The sequence below is a fragment of the Dreissena polymorpha genome, chromosome 4 (genome assembly GCF_020536995.1).
Source record: "Dreissena polymorpha isolate Duluth1 chromosome 4, UMN_Dpol_1.0, whole genome shotgun sequence".
NCBI classification, from domain to species: Eukaryota; Metazoa; Mollusca; class Bivalvia; order Myida; family Dreissenidae; genus Dreissena; species Dreissena polymorpha.
Window position 1 is genome coordinate 57,796,486 of NC_068358.1, and position 21,981 is coordinate 57,818,466.

At 35.6% G+C, this 21,981-nt stretch overlaps 3 protein-coding genes across 5 annotated transcripts; all 3 read right to left on the reverse strand.

The window, feature by feature from the left end:
* Window positions 1-2,017: 2,017 nt before the first annotated feature.
* On the reverse strand, window positions 2,018-8,701 carry LOC127879605 (heat shock 70 kDa protein 12A-like). Its single transcript, XM_052426558.1, has 6 exons — window positions 8,457-8,701; window positions 7,040-7,234; window positions 6,511-6,729; window positions 6,117-6,267; window positions 5,711-5,822; window positions 2,018-4,529 (listed from the first exon to the last, which is right to left on the reverse strand). Exons 1-6 carry the CDS (start codon window positions 8,565-8,567, stop codon window positions 3,578-3,580), a joined length of 1,740 nt encoding a protein of 579 aa, XP_052282518.1. The 5' UTR covers window positions 8,568-8,701; the 3' UTR covers window positions 2,018-3,577.
* Window positions 8,702-10,701: 2,000 nt separating this feature from the next.
* Window positions 10,702-15,313, reverse strand: LOC127879606 (heat shock 70 kDa protein 12A-like). The gene is made up of 6 exons (XM_052426559.1): window positions 15,146-15,313; window positions 13,655-13,849; window positions 13,215-13,433; window positions 12,478-12,628; window positions 12,042-12,153; window positions 10,702-11,950 (listed from the first exon to the last, which is right to left on the reverse strand). Exons 1-6 carry the CDS (start codon window positions 15,254-15,256, stop codon window positions 10,999-11,001), a joined length of 1,740 nt encoding a protein of 579 aa, XP_052282519.1. The 5' UTR covers window positions 15,257-15,313; the 3' UTR covers window positions 10,702-10,998.
* A 1,108-nt stretch (window positions 15,314-16,421) lies between these two features.
* LOC127879610 (heat shock 70 kDa protein 12B-like) lies at window positions 16,422-20,800 on the reverse strand. Of its 3 annotated transcripts, none has more exons than XR_008049171.1 (6): window positions 20,672-20,800; window positions 19,016-19,216; window positions 18,674-18,890; window positions 18,024-18,175; window positions 17,683-17,783; window positions 16,422-17,564 (listed from the first exon to the last, which is right to left on the reverse strand). XR_008049171.1 is itself a non-coding variant. In XM_052426566.1 (6 exons), exons 1-5 carry the CDS (start codon window positions 20,780-20,782, stop codon window positions 17,725-17,727), a joined length of 633 nt encoding a protein of 210 aa, XP_052282526.1. In that variant the 5' UTR covers window positions 20,783-20,794; the 3' UTR covers window positions 16,422-17,564; window positions 17,683-17,724. The 3 variants fall into 3 exon arrangements, 1 of the variants encoding a protein (XP_052282526.1); XR_008049170.1 differs by having other exon boundaries at window positions 18,674-18,844; window positions 20,672-20,794; XM_052426566.1 differs by having other exon boundaries at window positions 18,085-18,175; window positions 18,674-18,844; window positions 20,672-20,794.
* Between the last annotated feature and the right edge of the window lie 1,181 nt (window positions 20,801-21,981).

The following is a 21,981-nucleotide window of genomic DNA, read 5'->3' on the forward strand; positions in this document are numbered from 1 at the left end:
TGTCATCTATCTGCGACGATTCAATACTGGAGAATGAGCATTCCATCTGAACTGCAGTGTCAGGTTAAGTTACTTGTACCTCTTGGTCCGTGTTCGTCTCTGTTGTGGGAACCTCGAGATCAATTGAGTTTGGATCAGCATCAGTGCATGAGCGGAGCAGCAACGTTTTTTCAACGGCATTAGGGTTTAACGGAAATATTCCGCATTTTCGAAAGCCCTCTGTGATACAATCCATTGAGAAACTTTTCTCAAAAATAACCTTAAAAACAGCACTGACTTGTGCGGAACGCTAATGTGAGAGGAAGCTCCATCCTGAATCAGGAGTATTGGGCGCTGAGATACTGCATGCGCCAAAAACGTTTTCTCGAACCACTGTAAGTACAGGGTCTGATCCATGAAGCCGCTGTCAGAGCAGGCGTAGCTCGCATTCACTGGACCCAGGCGATGGTACGGCCCTCCTGGCAAGCTGTTGGTGAAGATAATCATAGGCGGCAACGCATGGCCAGCAGCGTTCATGAAGCAGTGTACAGATTATGTTCATTTGTTGCCACAGACAGTGAATGGGCATGCCTTTTTCTTGTCGGAACAATGACATTTTGACCAGCCGATTTATTGAGGAAAAGCGCAGCTTCGTCGCAATTATATATACGATCAGGCTTGTCAGTCAATTCATTACTCTCCAGTGTCTCTTTCAAAAGAGAAAAGTACTCTCGTAGGGCATTCACACTACCTAATGAGGCTGTCCCTCTGTCCAATGAATCAGGGCGACGCAATCCTAATCCAGGATGCCGGGACTTAAAGCCGTTCCACCAACTTCGAGATGGACCTGAGTCTGAAAATACATCCCCTCTACCACGTTCCTTCGCTATACACCAGGCGAACCCAATTAATTGCTGGATTGATAGCGGAAACCCACGGTTAGCCATGTACCCAATATAGCTTACGAGTGCATCTTCCTCGTCCGTTGTCAGTGCCGTGTCGACCCCCATCCAGTGCAACTTTTCCACTTATCCTATCTGACAACGTCATTCTTGGCACTCCGAATGTTTTGGCAGCTGAAGAAACTGACATGCCTCCTTTTATGGCATTATAGGCCGAACTCATATTTTGAGTAGACCATTTTCGTAATTGTGATGGACGATTTTCCATTTTCTGCAACAATGTTAGAATTATGTAATTGTGTAATTTCTCGAGCTTTAGTAATGCATTTCAATATATATTGTTACACAAAACTAAAATCTAGACAGTTTTATGTTTAACTTTACTTTTAACTTTATGCTCAACTCAGTTGATTTTTGTAATGTTTTTTTTTCACAAACAGTTTTCATCATATGCTTATTCCTTAAATCGTCATAATGTATCAAATGTCGTCAGTGACATATGTATCTTTTTGTTTGCTTCTTTGTATACTTTAACCTTATTAAAGGGAGGTTATTAGGTTATTCCATGTAATTTAGTGCCTTTGGGTTTATTCAGACATGTTAAACAATGGCGACAATGACCCACGTGGCTTTCGCCTAAACACACCGTCGCAGCACTTTATTATTCGCCCGTGTACAACCCGCAGACAGAAAAGTGTGGTATTGGAAAGCCCAAGAATTTAATGATTTATAATCCTGGTCTCATTGAAAAATATTAAAAGGCAAAAGAGAAGATATTTACCTTTTCAATGAACGCGGGCTTCAAACTCTCGGGGGTAATCAGGGGGAAATAACTCGATACTTAAAATAAATGACCACTTTAGGTGCATGACGACTTAGGTTATCGTACGTTACATATTCTTTCATTCGTTCTGATAAAAACGTGTATTTTCATATAGATTTTGACTGAGTAATCAAACTGTGTCACTCATCGGACGGCGGACGGCTCCGACGTGTCCAGTCTGCCTGGAGATCGGACACATCGGCTGGCAACCGGATTATTTGTCACTGGGGCATAAGACAAATACTTTTTCATCACGTAACATTGCGTCATAATGATAACACTGGCAAAATTGTTATTAACTGGACTAGAAACGAAGTCTTTTGTTTTTTTCTAATTTCTTAAGATTGTGCCATTTGGATATTATAGTGTAGACCTTGCATATTTTACTGTTTACAATTATTAAGGTCATAAACAAAAAATATGCGTTAACAAATACAATAGTCATGCAAAATAACACTCATCACATGCATGCAACCTAACTATTTACAAGAATTAAAGTAATCAACCCAATAATAGAAGAATACGAATCATTAACATTCTACCTAGTAATAACTTTAAGCTTCCAGTCATGCTTATTCATGCGTGAAACTACAGTTAATAAATAAAATTTTTTTTGTTAAGTATATCTTTATATTAATTGATTGCTTTCTGTTGTATTATTTATGCAATATTGCTCCTACTTAAAAAAGTTTGAATTGGTATGGACCCAAAAGATAACCTTTGTTGCTTTATACCCAACCATCATAATAGAGTATGGCGACAACTCTTGTACAGGGTGCAGTATCCACGGGGTTTTCACACGGGCTGGACAGAATGTAAACACATCGTTAAGAACTTTATTTTAGCAAATATCTCATGTTATTGAAATACATTTGCATTACTCTTTAGTGCAGTTTGTGCCGATTTCTTGAAGCAGAAGAATAAATCATTGAATACGTCTTAAATCGGTGACAAAATTTCACGTTGCGTGAAGCATAGCCGTGCATTATTAATAGAATTTTCGAAGAAGAACACAGGCTTATTAAATAAAATAATTCAGATGTATTTTAAATTGCCATAAGCAGAATAAAATATGTCTTTTATGCACCCGATGAAATTCTTAAGAAAACTTGTTATAAAAAGTTACAAGAAAAAAAGCACCTCTTACCGTTGTGTTAACATCCATTAACATTATTGGGATCCCTACAAAGACACGTGATCCTGCTCACTGTGTACAAAGTTATCTCGAATAGTGCAAAGTTTACATTTACGCAAAATTTTAAGCGTGATGAACACAACTGTCAATTCGATCACAAAAACGTATAATTGGGAGGTCACGGGTTCGATCCCCACCGGGGGAACGTTCTATAGATACCAGGTAATGGTTCTACCCAGGAAACGAACCCAATAGCATTTCCATAAGCCTTAGGCTTGAGATGCAATCGAACACAAATAAACAGATTTAAGCTAAATAATATGACTTTTGAAGCTCGACGGCGTCAAAGTAATCTAGTTATTGTATACTATTTTCATTATAACTATGTGATATTAACGAAACGATTTATCCGATATACATGAAATACGAAACGTTAAGCAAAGCTACTGTATTAAATAATTTTAAATTGAATAATTTTTAGTCATTTAAATCAGAAAAAAAACAAGAGTTCCCAAATAGAATTATGTTTTATATGGAAAATTTATATGAAAAAAACACACAACATTTTAGCACAATAATAATTTTGTATGCATGTTTCGAGATAAATTTCAGCGTGCTACCTATTTTAATGTAAAATCTAACTCTTGAATGTATTGTAATAATTGTGTCTATATATAACTCGAAATCATGCGTGTATATTCTTCTTTCATACGAAGACTGAACTCCATCATCGCATCGCTACCCGAGAAAATTCAAGACGCACTTTGACTTCTTCCCATTCGCGACCTCGACCGCTTCAACATGTAGCTCAGTGTCGCCGAAAATCATATTAACGTTAACTGAGCGGTCAGTACCAGATCCTGCCAAATCGACGGTTAGGTTGCCGATATCTGTGCAGTTAGGATCTGTAACGTACATCGGATCTTTGTCCGTCGAAGCGAAGAATCGAAAGCCAATCTGAGTTTGATCAGCATTAACTGGAGTGTATGACTTGGCCACGTTGTTTTGGCCAAACACCAATTCCTGACCAATCTCAACGTGCTTGCCAAAGATGTTTGTGCAATATTCTTTCCCATCGTTGCCTGTTATCTTATTTGCTTCAGGGTGAGAACCTTTCTTAAAAAGAATCGACGTTCCAACTCCATATGTGTACCTAGATCGCCTCTCTTTTATGATTAATGGATTGTGACCGAAAACGACTGCGCCTTTAAGAATAGCAAGACCAGCGTCATTTGGAATGATGATCTTCTTGTCTGAAGACGTTGCATCTTTTATTACTTTCTGTAGAAGAACAGACTCTGAAAAGCCTCCAACCATCAGAATCGTCTTGACATCTTTTAATTCTGATTTGGAAAACAAGTTTTTTAGGTGAGAAGCCGCTTTTTCGCAAGCATCTTTGAAAAAGCTTTCTGCAACAGCTGGCTCTAATCTAATCTTGTCACCCATCCAGGTTACTTTTCCCTTGTACTCCGCCATTAAATTTATATGTACTTTGAGGTCTTTCCCTTGCTTTGCCTTGAAAATGTCGTTTAAAGCCGACGGTACCTTTATTGTGACTTTATCCTGCATGCCAGGACTGAACTTTCTCTTAATAATTTCAAATGACCTAAATATGTCAATGTAATCTGCTGTCTGTGTCGCTTCTAGATCGGCCATGACGTCATTACCACATAGCTCAGCCAAGAAGAGCCTTAACAAAACAAAAAAGTTATATATGTTGCAAACCGTGTTCATCATGAATAATAAATAATCTTGACTTACATGTAATGTTTGTATATCATTTGAACTAATTGTGTGCGACGTTTTATACCACAGTTATTGTATATACGTTTAAAGTAAATGAAATTCATAAAACAACAGAATGAAAGAAGCCTGTGTCTAGTTCTGGTACTTAATAAGGAAGATTAAAGTTGTCAATAGACGGGTTTCGCATTACTTTTAGTTCAAGCAATTATCACGACGTAATAATATATCGATATTTCCAAAACGAGATTCGTTACGTGTGGATAGAAGGTATGATTGGGGGAATAACGGCCATTGAACGTGTATTTCATATAGATAACCACACATTCGACTCATGGAAACGTATACATAAAAGAATCATGACAAAAGAAACGTAAGTGTAATTTAATTGTTTTATTCTCGCTTAAATGAGTCTTATCAATGTTTGATCATTATCTTGTTTGAACACATGGTTAGTTTGGAAATGTGAAAAGTAGGGTCATAATCTAAAGATACTCATAACGTAATGAGCATGGTCAGTGTCATACCGATTTGTGAAGTAATAAACTGGTGACGCGCTCGACGGCTATGAAGCTACCCTCATGAAACATAAGTTCTAATAAAATCATATTGATATTACGATATAATTTAATATAAATCAAACTTTATTTAAGACAACAAATAAATAGTATTGCTCTTGATGAGAAAAGGAGTTTATAAATTGTACGTGCGCGTTACAACATAGCTGAAAAGTACATCATCGCTGTTTTTAACAAAAATGTCTACATACATACTTTTCTTCGTATACTTATTAGAGTATAAAGTTTGATGTTTGATGGGTCTATTTTTTCTGTTAACTTAGGTGATAATTTTCGAATGCATTGATATTAACCGAAGCTTCAAAGTGCGAGGGTAATACAAATAATGTATGCTTATTGGTGATATACACATGTTTTGACGCCTTTACGCTATTGATTCGATGTATCACAGGGAGCAACTCTTACAGTACTTGATATCGGAAATGAGAGATTAGTTTATACGACGCATTGCATCAAGGAGAGATGACAACGCAAACCATTACAATTCAGTTAAATTCTTTAGGAATAATCATCGCCACAAAGTACATCAACAGTGAATAAACGTTTGTACCTAAAGGCTTTATCAACGTACGTCCCACCCCAGTCTCCGCCAGTGGCTGCATACATTTCCTTTAACCCACCACTAGACGTCACTTCATGAACAGTAATATCAACCGTACCGCCTGTGTGAAACATACATAATGATGGAAATTATTTCCGTATTATTTAAGGATATCACATTTTGAATAATGGAATCAACGATATGACAAAGGACTTTTGCATTTCCATGAAAAATTCCTGCACGGACAAACAATTTACTTTATGGAAACTGAATTTTGCCAATTGGCACGTTTACTCCAGTATTTCTATGTCCTCAGTAAGAAGTGAACATTGAATTATAAACAATATTTTGAAGAATATGACCAGGTTCATTATTATTATTATAAATCGTCTTATTATTACTAGAAAATACGTACCACCGGCGTCAAAAACGAGGTATTTTGTGTTCGGTTGAAAGGGCATGAATGTCTGGCTTCCTTTCAGCGCTGACATCGGTAAATGCCTGCAGCATAATGACGCCGCCTCTGGCTCCAAAGCGATTAATAGGTTTTCATCTGTCATACCAGCCTACAATAATCATTTACAGTACAATTATACATACGATTTAGCAAATGCATTATTTTACAGAAGCAACGCTTTGTACTCAAATTATATCAAATGTTATATTGTTCATTACATTGAATATGCAATTATGTTCAGAAAACAAGTAAAAATGTAGTATGACTACAATAAAAAGCGAAGCACACACATTTTAACGTATTAACGTAATGCTCATTACATTAATGTACAAATGTAACAATAGAACAATACCTTTTCAGCTGCTTCACGCATGAATTGCTTGGCTACATCATTCCATATTGCCGGCACAGTCAGAACCCAGCGAATATCGTTTTCCCTGGCGTCAGGTATCGGTTTACGAACCTGGTCTAAGAGATGGTCTTTCAAGTACTTTATACACGCGGAAAAGACGTCAATCGCAGGCATTTTCTTGCCCATCACATCATCAAGCATAAATCGACGTTTCAGTTTCTATAAAAGGGCAAAGTAAAGTCATGTTGAGGACTTGCATTGGTGAATATATAAGGTATGTGTATATTATTGAATTTCCTAATACTTTTTAACGTGTTGGTCTAATTATTGAAACTTCATTTGAAATTACTAATGTCCTAAACGTAAAACAATGATATATGTTTTTTATGATCACAGCCGTACAATAAAAGTTCATGAACATAGTCTTCCCATTCATCATTGTTGACTAAAAATGCATTAGTTTCCTTTTACGCTTTGGTGAACCTTTATAAATATCAATTGATTGGATGGAGAATTAAGAATATTTTACCAAGCGGTTAAATAGCTCCATTTTGAAGCGTCGAAAATAATAATAGTCTTTGTGTTTGTCGTCTTCGGCAAGTTCGCTGTAAGCATCTTCTGCCTCGAAACCGAATTTGTAGAACTTCTTGTCTTTGTCGAACATGATACACGTAGAGGTCTTCAGTGACATTAATGTACCTCCAATCCATGTGTTTGAATGAATCTATTAGAAAACACATAATATATTGAAGTGGATTCTGAAATAGGGGTTTCAATTGTTTACTTCAAAATAAATGCGCTTCCAATTGTATGGCACTACATAGTTCTCTATGATCTCCACTTGCATGCGATGTCAAATAATTTAAGTTAGAATTAAAATGAATCAGTTATGTCTGTTTGCGAAGTGTTAACAGACTGAAATAAATATATATATAGCCACTAAAGTGCGTAGTCTGCTTTTTTTTTCAAAAACAATGTTAGAATCAAGTTGGAGCAAGTTAACCCATTCACTTGTTCAATACAAGAATTAGTCGACGATGCCTTTAACTGCAATTAATCAGTAAATATCATTTCATTGTCATTAACATTTTCGAAAAGTAAATCTTGTACGGAAACAAGTAACAACGACAATAATGGAAAACATTTTGACTGTTCCAAAATGATAATTCAAGGAACGCGACCATATGGATGATACAAAACGTCATGCGAACAATAAGCGCAATACTTCTGTCCTAATTAAAGTTCTTTAGCGGCAACAGTATTTCTGTTTTAGTGACAGCGACCTGAAACTTGACTCAGGTGGTCCAAAATGCAATACTATGCTTGATCTGCATGTACGCTGCCTACACATACTATTGCAGAGCAACACATCATTACAAACTGAAGTTGTTTGTCTGAACGATTTTGTGTTTTTTAGTTACAAAGGCATTGATTCGCCTTGCCGTGAATAGAATCCCAAGCAAGTTCTGCATGTTAGTAACCAACCACAAGTATATGATGGAAAAGTGATCATTGTGACGCACAACTAAAATAAATCAAAAACATACGTGAAATCTGTAAGAAACTGTCGGTTGCAGTGAAATCTGACCAAAAGGTTACATAACACAACGTTCTATACATATTCCTTACATCGAATCATGATTTGTTACTTAAACATTTGGCATACCAATTTGTACATAATAAGAAATGTTTAATATTGTCATGATTGAATATAACAGAATAGCATGTATACACATATTGAAGGTAGCAAATGTATCCAACATGTTTAAACATGTCCAGGTTTCGTTCTCAACCTTTTTTCTTTTAAATTGATCGGCATTGTGTTCATCAACCCTGTGTTGTAATTAACGCGGTGACTTATGCAAAATAGCTTTTGCATTTTACCCGAATAAATACTTGTTTAGATAATAATATATGAGAGACATTGGTTAAAAGTAAATACCTACCTGGAGTGGGTTTGCCTTAAAATCTTCTTTTGTAGAAAAAGCATATCCGGAAAATGCTGTGCCAAAGTCAATTGCGGCGACAAGAAGAAAATCGTCCTTTAATTTCGACATTATATTTCTCTCTTGAATGACTTATTATTCATAAAAATACAAAATGCTTCCTTCTGAACGCCTTTAATATTTCTTTATTTTAAATCGAAAGAGGAAGTAATAAAGGATAACGATCCGGTGTTTTGTAGTTTCGGTATACGAGGAATCGTTTCAATCAGTATACGTTTCATAACCACAGTATTTATCATTCAGTTATCTAGATAGTCATTTACATGTTTATTTGAGTAACACGCATTAATATATAAATATATATATAAATATATCAAGTTGCATTTCTTTCCCTTAATCAAAACAACGAAAGTAAATGACAGTGTGTAGGTACACAATAATATGAGTAAACTTTTACAATAAATATAATGTAAATCAAACTTTTAAAATAAATATAATGAAAATCAATCAGATGTATCGTTTAAAATAAGCGGCTCTACTTTTTTAACTCTTTTCCCCATGTTCATTATAACATGTGATAAATTGCTGATTTCATTCACAAAACCAAAAAGTTAAATAGACATGTACATGGAAGTATCTTTTTAATACTCAAGGTAATAACATATTTAAAAGTAATCATAATGTAGATTTTCTTTAAATACCATGGAATTTGTTGGAGTTACTTTCTTTGATTGTTCTTAGCATTTCAGAACTTAAATAATTAATAAATTATATGACTATCATCCGCTTTTCTCTGCGTACGTAATATATTTTTAACTTGTTTCATTTTATTTGTTCGACTTTTCATCTGCTTGCTTGCTTAGTTGGTTTAACAATTTTTTCCTTATATATGATATATAATCAAACAGGAAGCAAGTTTGTTCTTCTACGTCATACACCATTCAATATGTTCAAGCAAACTGCACTCTACCTGATTGCAAGGAAAAAAAATGAATAATATTGGCATTAATATATTTTTCACTTTTTTTATTGACGAATTCAAGTGAAAGTCCATAGGCGAACAATACCAAAATCTGTTTGATTACCAATTGCTGTACGACTATTCGCAATATTGGTTTTAGGGTTATGCGATTCTATTTACACTTATGTGTTTTGTGAATAAATCAAGGACAGGTGCAAATGTTTGTGCCCAAAATCGGCCAACCCCCTAAAAATATGTTTTGCACCGACACCGTTTTTGGCATTGCCTGTGTCATTTGTCAAATTGAAGCGCAATTGGTCATTTACAGTGAAAAATGAATCAAACTAATCGTAAAGGGGCTATTTCTTGATGTCAGTGAAAGACAAAAAGAATTATTGCACAAGTGTTCATATAAAACATATTGACACGAGTATGAGTATTTCACCTAAAAATAAATGATAAAACGATCTTAAACATCTATTGTTATTTTATAGTTTTTACTCAGAATTTATTAAATGCGCAAAATTTGATTGAATTTCGTGTCATTAATATAACGGCATAGGATCAGAAAGATATCGCTCACTTCTAAATTAACGCTTTGATTTTTGTATTGCTGTAGTTTATGTATATATTTTTTGTTTTAAAAGTCATTTGTTTTCTATTGTTTAATAAATCAAATTTTTAACTTACGATGAAGTTATGTACCAATTGCTACAACATTATAATAAAACTGTCCCAAAAAAGTTGGAACCAAGCCATATTGAAATAATCAAACCTTATAATTTCAATAGAGCTTAGCTATAGTAAAATGATCACTGCAGACTTAAAATTCTAAGTACCGGTCTTATACTCCCAGAAACGATGAGAGTTCTGGTAGATTTGCGTTTTATGTACTCGCGATATGTGAGTTTTATATAGTCTTTTTTTAAACCATGAAGTGTATATAAACAAATATGATACAAACAAAATAACATGAATGGAAAAATTGACACAATTGTATTTGAAAAACAATTGAAACAAGTTTACACATTAATAAACACGCAATCGTAAATCATCTGTGTATCTTTTTTATATTTTGATTAAAAAAATATGTCTATGCAATCAAAAACATAAGTTTTTTAATTTTATGAAATAAAAGATTTATTGATAAAATAAAACAAATACAAAAAGTCGAAAATACAGTCAGGCGAGACCCATGGTTGTAATTTTGACTGATAATTCTATTTTTAGGAAATAGCAAGCTTAAATATTTTACTAAAAGGACTGTTTAACCATAAAGTAACATATCAATAATCATTTTAATGTCGATCGGATTAAAAACACCTGCATATATTGCATAACATTATATTATCATATGCAAGAACGGGTAATTTGTTTTGTCTGACCAATTGAATTATTGAAAAAATATAAATGGCATTCAAATTATCAAGATATACTGAGTACGCTAACGATCATTGAATACACGTTACATAATCTAAAAGTTGCTACTGACATAGCAGTTTAAATATAACATAACAAACAGTTTCATGCGCGTGCACATGCAAGAACATGTTTCTGACAAATTTAGTGTCAGTGATCAATTTATACGAGAAAATTAAGGGAACATTCTGACCGTTTGCCGGTCGCGGTTTCAACAGCTTCCACGTGCAATTCCGTGTCTCCAAAAATCATCTTAACACTGACAGAGCGATCAGTGCCTGAGCCAGCAAGATCAACGGTCAGCTGACCAATGTCGGTGCAATTTCCGTCCGTAGTGAAAGTTGGGTCACGATCCGTTGAAGCGTAGAACCTGAACGTCATCTGTTGTTGCTTTGTCTTGACTGGTGTATATTTTTCCACAACGTTTGTATCTCCTACAACCAATTCTTGCCCAATCTTAACATGGACATCAAAAATGTCCGAACAGTAGTCATTGCCGTCGTCACTTCTGAACTTCTTCGATTCTGGGTGTTTCCCAACTTGAAATGGAATTGATGACCGTACTCCATACGTATATCTCGAGCGGCGCTCTTTGATGACCAAAGGACTGTGTCCGAATATTACAGCGCCTTTAAGAACTGCTAATCCTGCTTCGTTTGGTATGATGAATTTTTTGCTTGAAGGAACGGCGTCTTGCACGTATTTCTGAAGCATCGGCGATTCAGAGAAGCCCCCAACCATCAAAACCGTGTCCACGTCCTTCACTTCAGCTCTCATAAACAAAGCTTCCAGGTGCGACGCAGCGCTTGTACATGCCTCTTTAAATAAACCTTTTGCAACCTCGGCATCCATTCGCAGCTTGTCGCTGATCCATGTTATTTTGTCCTGGAACTTCGGCAAAGAACGCAAATGTTCTTTTATATCTTTGCCGTGTTTAGCTTTAAACAGGTCATTTAAAGCAATTGGGACTTTAAATGTTATTTTGTCAGCCATGGACACGGAGAATTTTCTTTTCATTGTCTCAAATTCCCTAAAAATATCGATGTAGTCAGACGTGTGAGTTGTTTCTAACTCTGTAATTATGTCATTGCCAACGATGTCAGCAAGAAGAACCCTGCAAACATAACATGAGCAAAGTCAACCTTTAATGAAATGCCACACTCATAAAAAGTAAAAAGTATGCCACAGTAGACGTTTTTTTATACCTGAAGGCTCTGTCGACGTATGTTCCACCCCAGTCACCGCCATTTGCTGCGTACAACTCCTTTAGACCTCCTCCTTGCAACACCTCATGTACAGTTATATCAACGGTGCCGCCTTGAAATTGACAAATTTATGTTACCGGTAATACGATTTTACCTAGATAAGATTGCGTTAATTTAGAATTATGTCAACATGTAATGGGCGCAACCAATGCTGCTTTCATGTAAGCAATGTATTTTGCTTTGATACTAAAGGATTTTAATAAATTATAACATATTTTTCAGCTACGATTGGCCATTGCGATGTTGCAAACATGTAGTATTAAGCTTTGTTTGCAATTTAATAAATGTATAATTACATGTAATTACGTTTCTAAAAATATAATCGCGTGTGTTCTTTAACTTTTATTAAACGTAAAATGTTATTTCATACACTCACCGCCCGCATCGAAAATCAAGTATTTTGTTCCCGGCTGAAATGGCATAAACTTCTGTGAACCTTTCAATGACGTCATCGATGAATAACGGCAGCATAGCGAAGCAGCCTCTGGTTCCAGAGCCATTAGAAGGCTTTCATTGGCTATACCAGCCTGTTTATATAGGAACAATTCGCATAACAAATGATGAAGTCGTTTAACGGTATTGTTTGAAATTGGAAACTCGTATAAAACAGCACAATATGGTATTTTGCAGACAAAACATCCATATTTACAATGCCAAATTAAACGAAAATAACTAGGCATCGCCCTTAGATGATTGTATATTATATAACTTTACTACATTAATATTATGTTAACTACATTAAGGTAATAAAAGTTAAGCCTTTATGGAATAAAGCGATTAACAATGATGACATGGATAGTAAAGTATTAATGTAATTAAAGTTGTGTTCAAGTTTGATCAAACGTCTCGTTAAAAGAATCTGGATAAGTATCGGTCACACTTAATAAACATGTGTCTCTTTATTTGTAAACACACGTAGTTCTTACAAAAAGGTCGTATTTAATTAATCGCGTCTGGCAAAAATTGCTATAAAAAGTCATGAAATGCCATTCACGTTTTCCAAGACTGGATAAAAATTGTATTTAACACACTTAATTCCAAATTGCTATGGTTTTGTTTGAAAAACTAACTCAACTTGTCAATCAAGACAGACGGCAGTGTAACATGACGTACCTTCTCAGCGGCTTCTCGCATGAACTGTTTCGAAACGTCGTTCCAGATCGCAGGCACGGTGAGAACCCAGCGAATATCAGTTTCATCAGCGTCGGGCAGTTGCAGACAAACCTTCGTCATAAGATCGTCCTTTAGGAACTTAATGCACGCGGAAAACACATCCATTGCCAACATCTTTTTTCCCATTACATCTTCTAGCATGAATCGTCGTTTAAGTTTCTGCAATGCGCATAAAATAAAGACATACCGGGACCGGGAATATATACCGGTACATACAATTTGCGTTCAGTTAGAAGCAAAAAACTGACCCACTTTAAATAAGTGTGTGCATTAAAACTTAATGAACTGATTGAAACGCTTTGCGCAAAAATAATTTGTCAAGAATGCCAACGTAAATAAATCGATAAATGCAAGTCGAAAATTGTAAATTTTAATCCTACCAGCTTGTTGAAAAGCTCCATTTTAAAGCGTCTGAAGTAGAAGTAGTCATTATGTTTGTCGTCCAGCGCCAAATTCGCATAAGCATCTTCCGCATCGTAACCAAATTTGTAAAACTTCTTTTCTTTATCAAACAAGACGCATGTAGAGGTCTTTAAGGACATCAGTGTGCCACCAATCCACGTATTTGCTGATATCTAAAAGAGTTTTAAGAATATCAATCCCCTTAATAACAATGTACCATCTATTTATCACAATAGCTTGGATTTTTAGTGTTGGAAACAGACAACCTAAAATTCCAAAATTTGCAAAAATTGCTAAAAATCAAAAGGTGTTTATCCAAACAGTTTGTTTGTTTGTGATTTGATTTGATGTGCTGATTTGATGTGTTGATTTGATGTGTTGATTTGATGTAAACTGTTAAAAGATGACAATCGCATATTCAAATTTTAATGCAATCCATGCTATTATTTTTAATCGGTTGTGAGATTTGGTAAATAAACTGATGACATAAAGAATGATAAACTTATTGCTATGTTGAATACCATGGTTATCTCCCTTACACTAAATAATAAAAAATATGGTCAAAAAATATTCAGGTCGCCGTGGCGCTATGGGTACGCTGACCACATAACAAGCGAGAGGTCGCGGGTTCGACCCTCACTGTGAGAGCGTTATTTAAATTTCCTAAAAATATACTAAATACTGGTTCTACGGACTCGGGGGCGTTCCAATAATCGTTAGGCAATCGAGCTTAAATCAATAGGTTTAAAAAATAAAATGTCACTCAAACTACTTTGCTGTTAATTTTTCCGTTCACACTGCATGCAAAACTTTAAAGGGGCCTTTTCACAGATTTTGGCATGTTTTGAATTTGTCATATTTTAATATTGATAAATGTTAACATTGGATCTAAAAAGCTAAAGTAAAAAAATAAAGAAAGAAAGAAAATAAGTAACATTCAACTGGGCTCGAACCACTGAGACCTGGAGTAAAAGTCTATCGCTTACTCGGCCATACGTGCTCTTACCATAAGTGATGAATTTTATACTTTATATAAGTAATCCTCGAAGTACAAAAAGCAACGACAGCAACAGAACTCTTTAAATTATTTAATCGTTTCGCGTTGCAACGCTTTATAATTTTCAGGTTTGTAAATAGTAAAAAGATGCATATAATGGATAGTTCAGAGCATGGTAAATGTTCAGTAATACCGTTTCCTCACAAATATCATAACTAAAACGAAAATATGCGAATCTGAAACATTTTTTTAATGTTGTTAATTTTCCAAAACGTGAAAAGGCCCCTTTCATAAATTATTTAACAAAAGATCGAATGTCATTACTGTTTAGTACAATAAGCGTTATACATTTAAAAAAAATCATTTTGTTTCCTATCTCTTTTACTTATGTAATCATGTTATTAATAACATTTCATGAACATAAATATGAAAATGGTCAGGTTTGTTAAAAAAAAACATGCGAGCAGCATACCTTCAAAGGGTCAGTCTTGAAATCCTCTTTTGAGGAAAATGCGTAACCTGAATACGCCGTACCAAAGTCGATTGCAGCGACAAGCAAAAAGTTTTGGTTAAGAGTTGACATTTCTCGCACTAAACTGTTTTCTTTCGATTTTCTGTTTGTAAATCGAAAGAGGAAGTAAAATTATTTAAAAAAAACACTTTATTGTTTGGGTCAAATATTCGTATTCCGATTTGAAATCGAAAGTATGATCGACATTTGACTTTACAGATAACAATAAATTTCTAGATGTTTTATTTTATTTGGGATTCATACTAAATGAATAAAATACTATACCTTCATTACATACATTAAATAATATAGCTTCATTATTTCATTGTTTACAGAATTCATACTAAATTTGCACTTACAAAGTAAGATAACTCCCTAAGCACATTATGCTCAAAGCAAAAGATAAATTGACAAAATGAGTGGTACTTTACAAAGATTGCAAAGTTTAGAGCGATCAACCTTATGTTTCGTCATAATTCATCATCAGTGCATTTGATGATTATATACTATGTGCTGTCTCTATCTTTCGTTTAAGTCGGTATTTAAAGAAGGGTCGCTTGCGGACGTAAAATACCTCCAAAAGAAGGTCTGTTCCATATAATGTCATTCAATGAAAAAATATGTTAAAATTCACGTTATTATTGATTTAATTTTCAGTGATATCAGTATTAAGAAATACCATCAACTAAACCAAGCATAAAGCGAAGTTACAAGATAAAATTCACCTACAAATATGTAATAAACGTGTTCAGTAAATACCATGAGATATATGAAATAAATAAAATAACTGAACTATCAGTGTAATATCTTATTGTGTTTATATTTTAAAAGCCGCGTATACATCTTATGCCACAAGATAAGAAATATATGAAACAGGTACGCCTAAAGGCTTTACATGCCATCGTAATATATATTTTTTAACTAACTTTTGATTAAGAAAGCTTTATATAACAATACATTTCTGTTTCACAACTAAACCTGCACGCTTATACAAATAAAAACTAAGGTTGGCATTTTATTTTGACGTATAAAACAAGACTGCATAATCTTTTAGCTACCTGGTTATTGGACTTGTGTGTTGTAGAGTTCTTGTTTCTTCCGAAGAGTTTAAAAAAGACACTTTAATATAAATACTGCTCTTATAACAATAGAACAATACACATTGTAATAATAAAATAGAAATATATTAATTTGCATAATTTGAATTACTGCAATAACAGAACAAAATACATATGTTCACATTAGAAACATCAATTTAAGTGTAACAATAATATAATTAAAAAAACTGCTGTCAGCATAAAATAAGCAAAATAATCATTATAAATTGACATTAAATATAAATATACACAACGTAAAGACGAATGAAAGCCACGATGTTCATTATTACATGCCGATAGCATCTTTCTGCTTAAATATCTAATTCGTGCTTTATCCCAAAAAGTTAAGCACGCACTTTGTCTTCATACCAATTGCCATCTCAACAGCTTCGGCATGAAGCTCCGTGTCACCAAATATCATTGTGACACTAAATGCTCGGTCATCATCAGAATCCGTCAGGTCTACCGTTAACTGGCCAAACTCTGTGCAGTTTGCGTCCGTGACAAAAGCTGGGTTGGGATCAGTAGACGCGTAAAACGCAAAAGTCATTCGTTCCTGATCTTTGTTTAAAGGAGAATATTCTTGGTCCATGTTTGATTTTCCTAAAACCAGCTCTTGTCCGATCGTTACGTGCTCGTTGAAAATGTCAGTACAGTAGTCTTCACCGTCGTCGCTCGTTGTCCGTTTTGAATCCGGATGCGTGCCTTCTTCAAACGCGACCGATGTTTTCACCCCGTATGTATATCGTGCTCAGCGTGCTTCAATAATTAAAGGGTTGTGGCCGAATATAACGGCGCCTTTAAGCACTGCTTGACCCAGATCCTTTGGAATCGTACATTTCTTGTCTTGCGGCACTGACTCCTGAATTCTCTTTTGAAGCATTGGTGACTCAGAAAATCCGCCAACCATCAGTACCGTGTCAATACCTTTGACTTCATCCTTCAGATATAATGAAGCTAGATGCTTCGATGCTTGGTCGCAAGCATCTTTGAAAAGACATTTGGCTACGTCAGCTTCGATTCGAATCTTGTCCGTAAGCCATGTTATTTTGTCTTTATACTTCGCCAGGGAAGGTAAGTGATCTTTGATATCCTTTCCATACTTTGCTTTGAAAATTTCGTTCAATGCAGCCGGTACTTTAAAAGTTACTCTTTCCGACATGGAAACGGCAAATTTTCTTTTGATAACCTCGAAATCACGAAATATATCTATGTAATCAGACGTTTTTGAAGTTTAAATTCCAGTCATAATGTCATTTCCAACAATTTCAGCAAGAAGATTTCTGAAAAAAAGAACATGTTTTACTCGTATCTTTTTGTTGCAGTATACTTACCACAGTAAATGACACGAAAATGAAATCAAAGGTAGTTCATTGTTACTGGGCGTCATTGAAAACAAACCTAAAGGCTCTGTCAACGAACGTCCCACCCCAGTCTCCTCCGTTACACTTTAAAGCCTCCTCCTGGCATCACCTCGTGTACGGTTATATCTATGGTACCACCTTGAAAGTGAAAATAAATATATCTTATATCTTATATAAAAAGAATAAAACAAAGCATTTTATTATCCACGACGTTTGTGTGTGCATGATTTATAGTATTGATGTAAAGCAAACAAGTTGTACATCACACAATTGACAATTACTCTTGTTCATCGATTCTTAGCCTTAATGTTTCCGATCCATTAATGTTTTCCTTGCCATGTTTAAATCAAGTAGAAACACGTTATTACATACTAGTACCGCCCGCGTCAAATATAAGGTACTTTGTTCCCGGCTGAAATGGCATAAAACTTCTGTGAACCTTTCAATGAAGTCATTGGAGAATGACGACAGCATAGCGATGCAGCCTCCGGTTCTAGGGCGATCAGGAGACTCTCGTTGGGTATGCCAGCCTGAAAAAAAAATATCGCTATTTGAAGACAGTTGTGACTCCGTTTAATGTTCATTAAGATTTTCAGGCTACTGTCATATTATATCTTGTTTAAGTTCGTTTGAGAATATGTATTATTTATTCATCGCGATTGATCATAGTTCGGTACATGTGTTGGATTGATGTAAAGAGCTCCTGAAACCAGTTAAAAACCATCAATTGCATGTTTTTCCGTGTTCTCTTTTGTGGAAATGTGCCATCTAAGTAAATCGATACGGGCAAGATGTGAGCTTTGGAGTTAAACATATCGGTTTCACAAACAAATTCTTCGGTGCTGATTCCTTTTTTGTGTGTGTTTGTTGTGCATTTGTGTCTCTCGCATAGCGCATCTGTTTTGCATCTCACGGTTTGGCAAAATTGGTTAATTACCATTCCATTCCGAAAGGATAACATGCTATAGTGGGGTTTTTTCTGTTTCTACATCATATGTTTCACTTTGTTAATATTGGAAACAATGTACCTTAGCAGCGGATTCTCGCATGAACTGTTTCGAAACGTTCCAGATCGCTGGCACTGTTAGAACCCATCGGATATCAGTGTCACGAATTTCGGGCAGTTGTAACCGAATTTTCCCGATGCAGTCATCCTTGAGAAACTTAATACATGCCGAAAATACGTCCATTGCCAGCATCTTTTACAAAAAAAACGTCTTCAAGCATGAATCGTCGCTTGAGTTTCTAAACGTGGAAGCAAATAGAAGACTTGGTTGGGATATGAAGTATTTAAAAAATGATAAACACAATATTTATAAACAATCATTTCATTTAAACGCACAATGCGATGGTTAGTTTTGTCACCTTACCAGTTTGTTGAAAAGCTCCATTTTAAAACGTCTGTAGTAGTAGTAATCTTTGTGATTGTCGTCCATAGCAAAGTCCGCATACGCATCTTCGGCATCAAAACCAAACTTTTTAAAATTAAAAGTCTTGTCTTTATCAAACAGGACGCATGTTGAAGTCTTCTGGGACATCAAACTTCCACCAATCCAAGTATTCGCTGATATCTAATGAATAAAGTTTCTTAAGTATTAATGCAGTTCAAATTTCACTGTGTTCATATTTATATACAGCTTATTGACCAGGTGATGTGACAAACAATATTGTAACCAACACCGGTGAACACATCTCCGACGAAATGAGACGAACAAATCATCGGAACGATACAGATTACAGAGAATTGGTTATTGCTTATATAATACAAAAGGGCTGTGCTGAAACAAGTGGACGACTAAATTCAACAAGAACAGATAGATAGATGGATGGATGGATGGATGGATGGATGGATGGATGGATGGATGGATGGATGGATGGATGGATGGATGGATGGATGGATGGATGGATGGATGATGGATGGATGGATGGATGGATGGATGGATGGATGGATGGATGGATGGATGGATGGATGGATGGATGGATGGATGGATGGATGGATGGATGGATGGATGGATGGATGGATGGATGGATGGATGGATGGATGGATGGATGGATGGATGGATGGATGGATGGATGGATGGATGGACGGACGGACGGACGGACGGACGGACGAACGGACAGGACGGGCGGGCGGGCGGGCGGGCGGGCGGGCGGTCGGGCGGGCAGGTGGGCGGGCGGGCGGACAGACAAACAGACAGACAGACAGACACACAGACAGACAGACAGACAGACAGACAGACAGACAGACAGACAGACAGACAGACAGACAGACAGACAGACAGACAGACAGACAGACAGACAGACAGACAGACAGACAGACAGACAGACAGACAGACAGACAGACAGACAGACAGACAGACAGACAGACAGACAGACAGACAGACAGACAGACAGACAGACTGACTGACAGACAGACAGACAGACAGACAGACAGACAGACAGACAGACAGACAGACAGACAGACAGACAGACAGACAGACAGACAGACAGACAGACAGATAGATAGATAGATAGTGTGATAGATAGAGCAGGACCAAATACATAAATAAGACAAAACTCTCAAAAGACGGATAATAAACCTAAAACAGCATTAATACTTACGCTATACGAACAATCAAGCTAAACCACAAAGGATGAAACAGCTTAAATAGGATGGATGGCAAATCTCAAACAATACTGATAACCAAGCTCTAACCAGACAAAAAATCATGTCCAATATATAATAGAAGATGGGGCTCAAACAAAACGGAACAAATTTCACACGCGCGACATGTCTCAAAAAAAAACTAATGCAAGATTGATTACGTAAATAATACACATGACTTCGCAAATACAAGACAAAGGCAAAGCTAAAAATGGAAACAAATATTAATCACAAGCTAGGAGGGTACAGATCACAAAATAAACATTGGGTAATTTTGAAAGATAGTCGAATAAGTACTGTTATTGTTTTAAATGAATGCGTTTAAAATATTTAACACACAAAAAACGTGTATAAGAAAACAAATATTCGAAGCAAATCATACCTTCAGCGGCTCTGACTTAAATTCTTGAATCGACGAAAATGCATAGCCAGAATATGCCGTTCCAAAGTCTATGGCAGCGACAACCAAAAAATCTTTCCTACTGGTTGACATGATTCCCGTTTGTGGACTCAAAATTGATGTCCCCAATCACTCCTCTTTCTAAATCGAAAACGGAAGTTATTTACTTGAATTAAATTCTGCTAATCGTATCACAAAACCGATTAACCAAACATCTGATTAAAACTTACGTATGCACTTCGTTAAACATTTATAAAGCACAACGTCATCAAACTAATACCATAAAGAATATGATCGCCAGACTGCAAAATGTCCACGGTATAATTGTAAATAGGAATGTTGAATCGGTTATTATTATATAACACCATTTCTACATATATTGTTCCACTATTGTTTTAGTACTCCCTTAATAAGAAGTAATTTAGGTACTTAAATATAGAATATAAAGATTTGTATGTCTGTGGCTAGGTGGACAAGTACACTATTGGCTGTTACACGCGTTTACACTTCAGTGCGTTTGATTTCAATGACAAATGTAGAAAAAAATCATAAACTGTGATAAGCCACGGAATTGTGTATCGCGTGTTGAATAATTAAGGTGGTAACTACAGCGCCTTCCTCCGTTTCTCATCGCTTCTAAAAATAAACCATAATTAAATATCTTTCCAAAAACAAAATACATCGCTGAAAAATATAGCTCTGCTTTAAAATTCTGTCTACTTTCGTGAGTCTCTGGAAAGTTTAATTAGAAAGAAGTGGTGGGTCGCATTTCTGGACCTTTCATTATGCAGTCTCAGGTGTGGCAAAAACTTGTAACTGATATGCGCGAATTATGTATTCATGCAAAAACTTTGACTCATGTATAAACATATGGTTGATTTTAACATTTACGTAGATGACATGACTCATCTTGACCCATATTCAAATCTACGTTAATAGAGGTTTACAATCAATATTATATTGATTTATAATCAATCGTAAGTGTTATGATTTCAATAATGTACCACTTGGTGTGTAACAATTTATAAAATATGGGTAATCCCCACTTGCAAAATGAACGATTTCATTTATTTAAGTCTACAAAACGAACGCATACGATAACGTATTAAAGCTTGTGGAGTTTCGTGCTACTGTTGTCGGACCCCGGGATGGACTGCCCATCCGGATCTGAATGTAGATTTCCCAAGTTGGCGTGCCACCGTTTTCCTAACAGTGCGGTTTCCTACCTCAATGAATATGATATAGGTATTATCACAGAATTACATACCAACAACGCTCTATGAATCTCAAGT

Excerpts from the sequence above, each read along its gene's own strand:
- LOC127879605 (XM_052426558.1), bottom strand. The coding sequence starts at position 8,567 with ATGTCGAAATTAAAGGACGATTTTCTTCTTGTCGCCGCAATTGACTTT. Across the intron at positions 6,268-6,510 it reads TGCGTGAAGCAGCTGAAAAG|GCTGGTATGACAGATGAAAA; the intron begins GTATTGTTCTAT and ends TGATTATTGTAG. Across the intron at positions 5,823-6,116 it reads CCTCGTTTTTGACGCCGGTG|GCGGTACGGTTGATATTACT; the intron begins GTACGTATTTTC and ends TGTTTCACACAG.
- LOC127879606 (XM_052426559.1), bottom strand. The coding sequence starts at position 15,256 with ATGTCAACTCTTAACCAAAACTTTTTGCTTGTCGCTGCAATCGACTTT. Across the intron at positions 12,154-12,477 it reads CTTGATTTTCGATGCGGGCG|GCGGCACCGTTGATATAACT; the intron begins GTGAGTGTATGA and ends GTCAATTTCAAG. Across the intron at positions 11,951-12,041 it reads TACGTCGACAGAGCCTTCAG|GGTTCTTCTTGCTGACATCG; the intron begins GTATAAAAAAAC and ends TTATGTTTGCAG.
- LOC127879610 (XM_052426566.1), bottom strand. The coding sequence starts at position 20,782 with ATGTCAACCAGTAGGAAAGATTTTTTGGTTGTCGCTGCCATAGACTTT. Across the intron at positions 18,176-18,673 it reads TGCGAGAATCCGCTGCTAAG|GCTGGCATACCCAACGAGAG; the intron begins GTACATTGTTTC and ends TTTTTTTTTCAG. Across the intron at positions 17,784-18,084 it reads TCCAATGACTTCATTGAAAG|GTGGTACCATAGATATAACC; the intron begins GTTCACAGAAGT and ends TTCACTTTCAAG.